Genomic DNA, 8780 nt, shown 5'->3' with positions numbered 1-8780 from the left:
AAGGTGGGCATGGCAGGAAGTCCGTCCACAGGGACACAGGCTTCCCCTGTGAATACACGGAGGAGGAAGAAGTGAGCAGAAAGCCAGTCTGCAGGGGCACCCAGCTCTACTCAAAAAGGGGCCCTCCGAAGTAAGAGCCCTGTGTGCCTTCAGCATCCCCGTGCTGCGTTCACAGAGGCCTAGAGCAGATACACATTTTTTTTTTTAAGATTTTATTTATTTATTTGAGAGAGAGAGAGAGGGAAAGCATGAGGGGCAAGAGGGGAGAGGGTCAGAGGGAGGAGCAGACTCCCCACTGAGCAGGGAGCCCGATGTGGGACTTGATCCCAGGACTCCAGGATCATGACCCGAGCCGAAAGCAGTTGCCCAACAAAGTGAACCACCCAGGCACCCCAGATACTCATTTTTAAAGAACATATATTAGATAGAAGGCCGTTTTAAGATGTTTATATTTGGTTAACGATAACTTTCTTCACTGTACCATCAGGCCTCCGAAACCAAAGCTATCCTAAGCCATATCATAGGTGTTTCTGCTTCAATCCAAGTCAGCATTTCCATCTTGTATTTGAATATGTCTAAACCTCACAACATAAAACTGTTACTTCAACATGAATTTTGTTCATCAAGGGCTCCAGTCTCCACAGATAAGACCAACCAATGAGATGCAAGTGACGGAGAGAATCCTATGTTTTAGATAACATTTATAATAAACTTTCTTATCCAAGTTCCTCCTCAGAACACATTCTGTAGAATGTTGACCCAATAGTTTCCCAAAGAGTTAAACACGGGATATGAATTTGTAACAGAAGAAGCTCAAGGGATAAGCACAGTGAGCACAGGGGGCCAAAATGTGACCAGGGTGAGCCCAGTTCCGCTGTGATAATCCAGTACTCTAGCTTAGGGAACTCCTAGTGATATCCACATCAGAATCTGAAAGCATCAATTTCAGGTGAGCAGTTTTAAGTCAGAAAATACTCAAGAGTTAATCACTACTCCTAAGGGTTTTTCCCCTACAACCCCATGAGGGGGTTTCCCAGAAGATCCATGGGTTTCCCTTTAGGAAAAGGAAATATTCCACCAACTGGAAAACACCACCATCCCAGAGGCATTCTGATTCACCTTGCTTCCTAAAACAGATCCAAGCTGGGGAGTGGGGTGGGGTGGGCAAAAAAAGAAAATTGTGTAAGAGCGTTAGGTTGGAAACCGAAAACGCTGCCCTGGGAGATGGTGCCTCTCTCGGGGAAGGACCCTGACCAGTCTCAGAGGGAGCAAGTGCTCAGGAAGTCACTGCAGTCATCTTCAGTGACTGTTTTGTCAAATTCTACTCTCACCACTAATGGATTTGAGAATCTGCCGTCATGTTATTGACATGGAGTGTTAGGCATCTAACAAAGAAGGTGAAGTTTTAGGTGGCAGTTTAAATTAACGAGTCCAGAAGACCAGGAGAAAGGAGCGAGGGTAGATTAGGATTGTAAAGGCATACATGTCTCAAGCAGCACAAAACGGAAAATTTTATCTTGCAATAAAGCTAAAGGTACAGTCATCCCAGACTAAGACAATTTAGAGAAAACAGTGTCCACAGAGGTGTCTTGGTTTTAGCAATGATAATTCTCAGCCCAAAACATGACAGATTTAAGAAAAGTTGTATTTTTTTTTATTTATTAAATAGATTTAATTATATTCCTTCTGAAATACAAAAGATAGAATAAATCATACCATAAAAGAAGGTAAGATATGATAATATGATGGTGGCCAATTAATACACATAAACCTATTTTTTCCTGGACAGACACTAAATTACTCAAGAGGATTAAGAGAGAATTCTAGAAGCAGCACTACCTGGAGGATTATTTGGCATTTAAATACTGATTTCCAAAGTGCTAGAGGGCAAGCCTGAGCAAGCACACGTGGTCACATGCATATAATTCCCCAATGGTTACAGAGGATGAGAAACTGTCACTATTACCGTACAACTTAAAAAAAAAGTAAAACAAAATCATCTACTCTAATTGCTCACCTGAAATGACCTTGCACAACTTCTCTACGAGTGTGGCTCGCACTTGTGTTCTTCAGACACAGTCTGCTTCACTGTGAAATCTAGGCAGGCAATCCTATTGGAACTGAGCAGGGGCAAGGCATCGTGTTCCTTACATGCAGAACATGGAGTTTTTCTATTTGGTTCCATCAACCCCCAAGCATTTCAGGCCCATGGAAGCGAGAATTCCTACACTGAGGACGAGCTTGCGGGTCGTGCCTTATCACCGGCAACCTTCGAGGGGTCCCGTGGAGGCGTCGAGGCTGCTGTCTGTGTCTGAGGCCAGCGTCTGCTCGGTGGACATGGACGAGATGTCGTTGATGGACGACGACCGGGACGGAGTGGCGTTGCTGCTTACTGCTGCATCTGTGCTAAGAAAACCAAGGAGAATAAAATCTGACGCACGACATTGCTGCGGGTCTGGGCAGTGGAGCCTTGGGGCCCTACCCTCCATAGCTGGCGTGGCTCCAGGCCTCACTGCCAGTGTGGACAAGTGGTGAGTCAGCTGCCCGTGCCCAGCTTTTCCTGGAGTCCTTCTCTGGGCCCAGGATCCCAAACATCCTCCTTTCCTTCCCGGGCGCTAAACATCATATCCATGCATGCGTATTATCATGCTGAAAAACACCTGCCTCTTTAAAAAAAGATATTCATAGAAAGTTGGTGTCCTACAACTCTCAGTGTCATAAAAGGCTGAAGCCCAAATAAGGGCTCGACGATCATCAGATGTTTCAGCTATAGTCATCAATACTTTGTCCAAGGGAAAAAGCAGCAACCTTGGAACAATTCTTTTGTAATAAAAACGCAATGGAAAAAAATCAGATGGGGAGACACACCTTGAGAGACTCTTAAGTCTAGGAAACAAACTGAGGGTGGCTGGAGGGGAGGGAGGGGAAGGATGGGGTAACTGGGGGATGGGCATTAGGAAGGCACGTGATGTGATCAGCACAGGGTGTTCTATGCAACTGATGAATTATTAAACACTACATCTGAAACTAATGATGTACTACATGTTGGCTTCTTAAATTAAGAAAACCGTGTTAAAATAAAAACTATATACAAACAAACAAAAAGGAAAAAAAATTAGTGGCCTCCTACTCACTTTATTTTTGTTTTCTATATCCTGAAAACTGACATTTTGAGTCTTTAAGGTACATGAAACTATGCTATTTCCTAGGGCCTGTATTTTAGTCTGGTGCAAGCAAAAATAAAACATTTGAACTCTCAGAGGCCAGTGCCTACAGTCTTCAATTTGTGCCTTGTTAACCACAGGCACCTAATTCTGTGCTGAAGTTACGTAATCTCCAGATACTTGGCATGTACATCATGCTGAACAGAAAATTCAAGAGTCTGTGTCTCCGTGTGCATGAGTGCGGGCTTCTGGGTGGGGGGGACGAGGTGAGAGAATAAATATAACGAGGAAGGATCTCACTCAGGAAGCATGTGGGACCCTACAATCCTGCGCAAACACCACACGTGTTCTGTCTCCGACAGTTCCATGGGGAATCGGCCACCAGGGAGGCCAAGTACAAATACGGGAGTATTAGATGAGCAGCTTTTTCACAAGGGAACCAGACTGCATTTTACTTAGATTTGCACGGATTTTCTTCTCGAGCCAGGTGGGGCCTGCCCAGAGGGTCATGCACTGTGGCGACGTTTGAAATTCAGCTCCCTCATCTATAGATGGAGCTGGCAGGAGCAGAGGCCAGCATGGAAGTAGGCCGGTTCTAACCCAGTTCTAATCCCCTGAAGCAGAAGCCCAGCAGCTGCTGCCACTGCAACACCCCAGACAGGCAGCCGACCTCCCATCAGGAGCTTTTGGACCCAGGGCCGGGTGAGCTGCCATCCCAAGTGCTGCTGCCATTTAGGAAAGTTGGAAGGGGAAAAGGAGACTGGGCTCAAGCTATCAAAGCAATCACTAACCTGAAGGCTGATCTTTGACCACGCCGTTCTTGCTCCTCTCTTCCCAGTCCAGCACTTCCTTGTAAATCAGCTCTTCAAACAGACACGCAAGGTAGAAGCCTCCATCAGTTTCTATGCATCTCTGAACCCTGCTTCCTAATTAATCGGGGCCACTCCAAGGGCAACGTGATGCCTTATTTTTAACCATGATATACAGTTAACTCAATAATACTGTCTACCTAGACCAAAACACCCACTTTTCGATACATTACATCTTCTCAACCTGACTGAAGGTGGTTCTGTACCCACAGGGGGTTCTACAAGGGGCGGGGGACTAGCAAAGTGGCCCTTGTGGAGCATTTGAAAGTACCACACGTTTTCGCACCATTTGCAAGCATTTCTCTCATTACTCGGAGTTCTCCAAATGGAGCCAGTATCCATCTGTGGGGGAGAAGCCCCTCCAGCCTGGCCAGAAATTTATACAAACTCATCAGTCATTTCTTGGCTTCAACATTAGTTTCCTTGATTCTGACTTGTAAGTGAAGCGAACAACCTACCAGGGAAGCATCAAGGGTTCCTAGAGTTTCGGCATTTGTGAGCCGAGAGGAGAATGCCTTGAGCATTTCCCTGGCACAGAGTGTGGCTATGTGTGTTGCCCTGGCGAGCGCATGTTCATGCAGGTCCCGGCTCTCCAGTCACCCCGAGAGAGCAGACGTAATCCGCTGGGGCAGAGCACGTTGCCATGTTTGACCTGCACTGACCCAGGTTCTCAATTCCTACTGATTCTGCTTTTTAATGGGGAATTGCTCTTCAACCTCCTGGTTACGAGCCTAGTTGCCTGTGGGCTGTTTGGTGAATCTCACAGTCTCCAGAAGCCACAGTATGCAGCTGATACCAGTTCTTCTCTGTTATCTGCAAGTTCCTGCTCTACTAGGGAGTGGGGAAGACCTGGGCTAACAGGGGCTGCAGGGCCTCTCGCCACTTCCCTAGAAGGGCTCCTGCCAACAAGCGACTGCACAGGCGAGCGAGGGGCAAAGTCCCATCTGCCTTTACCTTTCCACTCTTCAATCGCATGCTCTCGTTCTTCCAGCTGGGCGTCGTATATCTGAGGTGGTGGCTGAAAATTAAATGACACGTGAAGTCAACAGTTACAAACGTAATGAGGCATGAAGACGGTAAAATCACTGGGGAGATTCTCATCTATTTATCATGTGACTTTCATTCAATACATGGCTCCTTAAAGGTTTCTTCAGAAGTGCGATGTTACGTCACTTTGTGAATCAAAATAATTAGGGAGAAATTAACCAAGAAAAAAAAGAGGAGCTAGTGTGGTCCTCTTAATAATGACATGATCTCTAAACATTCTCACGGCATCTGCCCAAATGCACCTATGAAGCAGTAATCATGAGCCGCTTCCTAGCGACCTGCCCTGGATGAGGACCATGCCGGCTTCACGTCAGAGCCCCCTTACCCAATCCCCGACTCACACAGGACCGTTCCAAAGACCTACTTCAAAAGCCCATGTCGATAAATGGGGCTCCTTGAAACACTGTTCACTGTGGTGGTGAAGCCCACGGGCGAGCCCTAAAGCAAGCCTGCCCCCATGAGTTACGTCTTAGAGCCAGAGAGCATTCAGGCCACTGCTGCTAAGGCAGAATGGCCCTGAGCCCACACTCTCAAGTGGAACTGCCCTGGGAACCTTCCAGCAAGTTTCTTAGCCTCTCTGACTGGAGGGACTAAACAAGCTGTTATAAGCAAAGCACGCAGCACCCTGCCAGGCACATGCTGGGGGCTTCATAAGTGGTGGCATTATGATCCCATGCCAGCTTGTGTATAAAGGAAGACAACGTGTCACCATAGCATAGGCACGTCCACTCCTGAGCTACATGGAGCAATGGCCCCAGGAGCAAGGGTCCCAAAAGGGACTCAGGTCTCGGACGACCGCTGGCCTCTTTATAGTCAGGAGTCCTCTGAAATCTAGAACCTGTGGGCACCTGGGTGGCTCAGTGGGTTAAGCATCTGCCTTTGGCTCAGGTCACGATCCCAGGATTCTGGGATCGAGCCCCACATCGAGCTCCCTGCTCAGCGGAGACTCTGCTGCTCCCCCTGCTTGTGCTCTTTGTCGGATGAATAAATAAAATCTTAAAAAAAAAAAAAATGAAATCTAGAACTTGCCATCTTCATGCAGCTGTTCGGACTGAGCCATGGAAGATCCGAGGAAACATATGCCCTGCCCCCCCAACAAGTCCTTCTGGAACACAGGCTTACCGCTTCGGCTTCAGCAGGGTCGTACCAAACGGTAATATAAGGGTGACGTAAAGCTTCGTCCACAGAGATTCGCTTGTCGGGATCAATCACTAACATTTTCGATAACAAATCTCTAGCTTGACTTGCTAGGGTGCAAACAAATGATTAGACGAATACATGAATGCCGAGACACAGAACATCACAGAGGAAATGCGACAGTGCCGACAGAATAGAGATGTATTCACCTTGAGAAATTTTTTGGCAGGTTCCAGATCAATCAAGGCTTTTTCTTTACAAATAAGCCAAGAAACCACTTTCACTACCATCAGGTTTTTGACCTCCATTTCTTGCCTCTGGATCTGGGAGGGGAAGGGGGAACAGGGCACCAAGGGGACACAAGCCAACAGGAGGCCAACATGGTGCCTAGGGAGAGCTGCTACTAGGGAGGGCGCAGGGGCCCAGCTAAGGGCTGCACTTCTTGACATGCAGGCATGGAGCACTGGAAGGCTCTTCTCTTCATGTCCCCTCCAGACGGATTACAATAGACCTCTGAAGCCATACAATGATCTCATGTTTGCCCGTGATCGAACACTTCCATGGATGCCTCCCCTATGCCCAACTGCATGTAACGTTGGCAACATACACTTAAAAAAATATCTAGAGATTACTTGTTAGAAAAAAACCAACATACTCAGTAACACCTAAATATTGGCAATTAAAGTTCACATCGGTAGGCAAAGGAGAGATGGGACTTTTCGGATGGAGGCACAGTATACCCTGAGGTGGAGAGAAATCTATCCTTTCCCTTAAATCACAGCTTTAGTGATGGGCACGGGAGAAGTGGAGGAGGAGCTTTATTTTATCCAACTATGGGCTAGAATCTTAACTAGAGGGTTCCTTGTACCCAAAGACTGTGATTTCCAATTGCTATAATTAACATAAGACTGGTTCAGAGGGACTCAAACCTTTTCATTTTGACCAAAGATTTCAGCGTGGCCATTCTGTAGAGGACAGAACTTTCAGGTCTCTAAGCCTTCAGGCTGGCCTGTACCTCACTTTATTTGAGGGCTTCCATTATTTTATCTCCCCACATCCAGAGGCATCAGAACGAGGACCTGAAGAGGCCGAGAGTGGTGCCCAGACTGTGGAAACAGGGATGAAGGAAACAAAGGGCCTCTTACTTTTAATTTTGTCTCGTTCGGATTCGGATGGGAATATCCAATCTGGAAAGAGCTCTTCGAATTTGATGCCGGGGTACTTCGGTCTGTTTTCTACGTAATTCCTCACGGTCGGCTGCAGTTTCTTCATAAAATCCGCAGACGGTGTTCCTAGCTGCTCAATGACTTTATTCCACTGATCAATATCTAAGGAGTCTCTTGAGGAAAATACAACTGAAGGGCCTTACGGTCACGTCACATGAAGTAGCATCATTCAAAGAAACATGAAAACCCTCTTTCGACCTACTGACAGGTAATGAGTGAGGCCACCCCACAGGTGTTTTGATACAATATGCAAATATGGTGTGGGTTTCCAAAGGAAGACTAGTTTTAAAACCTCTGCGCCTTTCTAAACTCTGGTCACAGTATATTAGACTGTGTATATTAGACAGTATATTAGACTATTATACTAATATATTAGTATATTAGACTGACCCACCTTCTAGACCAAATGACAGTTATCTTGTAACTGAAGGATACCCATGACAGAGGTGATGAAAGATGAAGTTAGATAAATAGGACTTCAGCAAACCGAAATCAGTTTTCACACTGAGGCTACTTAGGTTCGAAAGCTTGCTGAAGTAGATAGACCTGGGTCCCGGGGTCACGGCTGGGAAAGCAGAGGCCCCACGGAGTATGGTGCGTGAGCCAGGGTTCGGGGCTCTCGAGCCCAGGCCCTGTCCTCTCCCACAGGACCACAGGCTTGCCTGGGACTGGGCTTAGATGGACAGCTCTGCGAGGTCATTCTCATTCCCCTGGCACTGACCATCACTGCAGTACCCTGGATTGCATCTTACTTCCTTTCAGAGCACATGACCTGGGTTTCGGACTCCACTGTGCTCTAACCATGCGCCGGGTGCTGGACACTCAGTCTCCCTTGGCTCCCGACTTGCTTGTTTGTAAAATGCAGAAAATATCAGCTTTGCCTAGTTCACAGGGGGCTTGGAATAATGGGCATTATGAGCTGGAAAGTGATTCTGAGACTGAAACGATGATAACAGAGAATGTAGGCCAGGAAAAAAAAGTCATGTTAACAGCAATGTTTAAAAACCCATTTTCAAAAGTTGTTTAAAAAAAAAAAAAAGGAATGGAGGTTTGTCTTAGAAAAATGCAATCACATTATTGTGGAAGAAGCTGGGGAGCTGAACAGGCTCAGGGGATGGGCTCTGGCCACTGGAGTCACTAGCATATTCTCCTCCCTCACTCCTGTGTTCCTATGTGCTGCCGGAGCTGGATGGGGAAGCCCTCAAGCCCTTCTCACCACCTTCACTTTCCACTGATCCTCTGAAACATCCCTCGTCTCCCTGCTCCTGCTCTTGTCCGTGAGTCTGTCTGCCTTTGGCCCAACCGCTGGAACGACCTTTTCCAACATAAGTCAGGTC

General features: G+C 46.9%; 1 protein-coding gene across 1 annotated transcript in view; it reads right to left on the bottom strand.

Annotated features, from left to right (window-relative positions):
* Nucleotides 1-452: 452 nt before the first annotated feature.
* Nucleotides 453-8780, bottom strand: part of MAPK9 (mitogen-activated protein kinase 9) — a 49350-nt gene continuing 41022 nt past the window's right edge. Inside the window, 5 exon segments of the mRNA XM_032335270.1 lie at nt 453-2401; nt 3956-4027; nt 4988-5051; nt 6203-6327; nt 7363-7545. Coding sequence (XP_032191161.1) covers nt 2259-2401; nt 3956-4027; nt 4988-5051; nt 6203-6327; nt 7363-7545 — 587 coding nt within the window. The 3' untranslated portion in view covers nt 453-2258.

Source organism: Mustela erminea, chromosome 3 (assembly GCF_009829155.1).
Source record: "Mustela erminea isolate mMusErm1 chromosome 3, mMusErm1.Pri, whole genome shotgun sequence".
Lineage (NCBI taxonomy): Eukaryota > Metazoa > Chordata > Mammalia > Carnivora > Mustelidae > Mustela > Mustela erminea.
The sequence above is the reverse complement of the archived record's forward strand: the minus strand, read 5'-3'. Positions and strand labels throughout refer to the sequence as shown.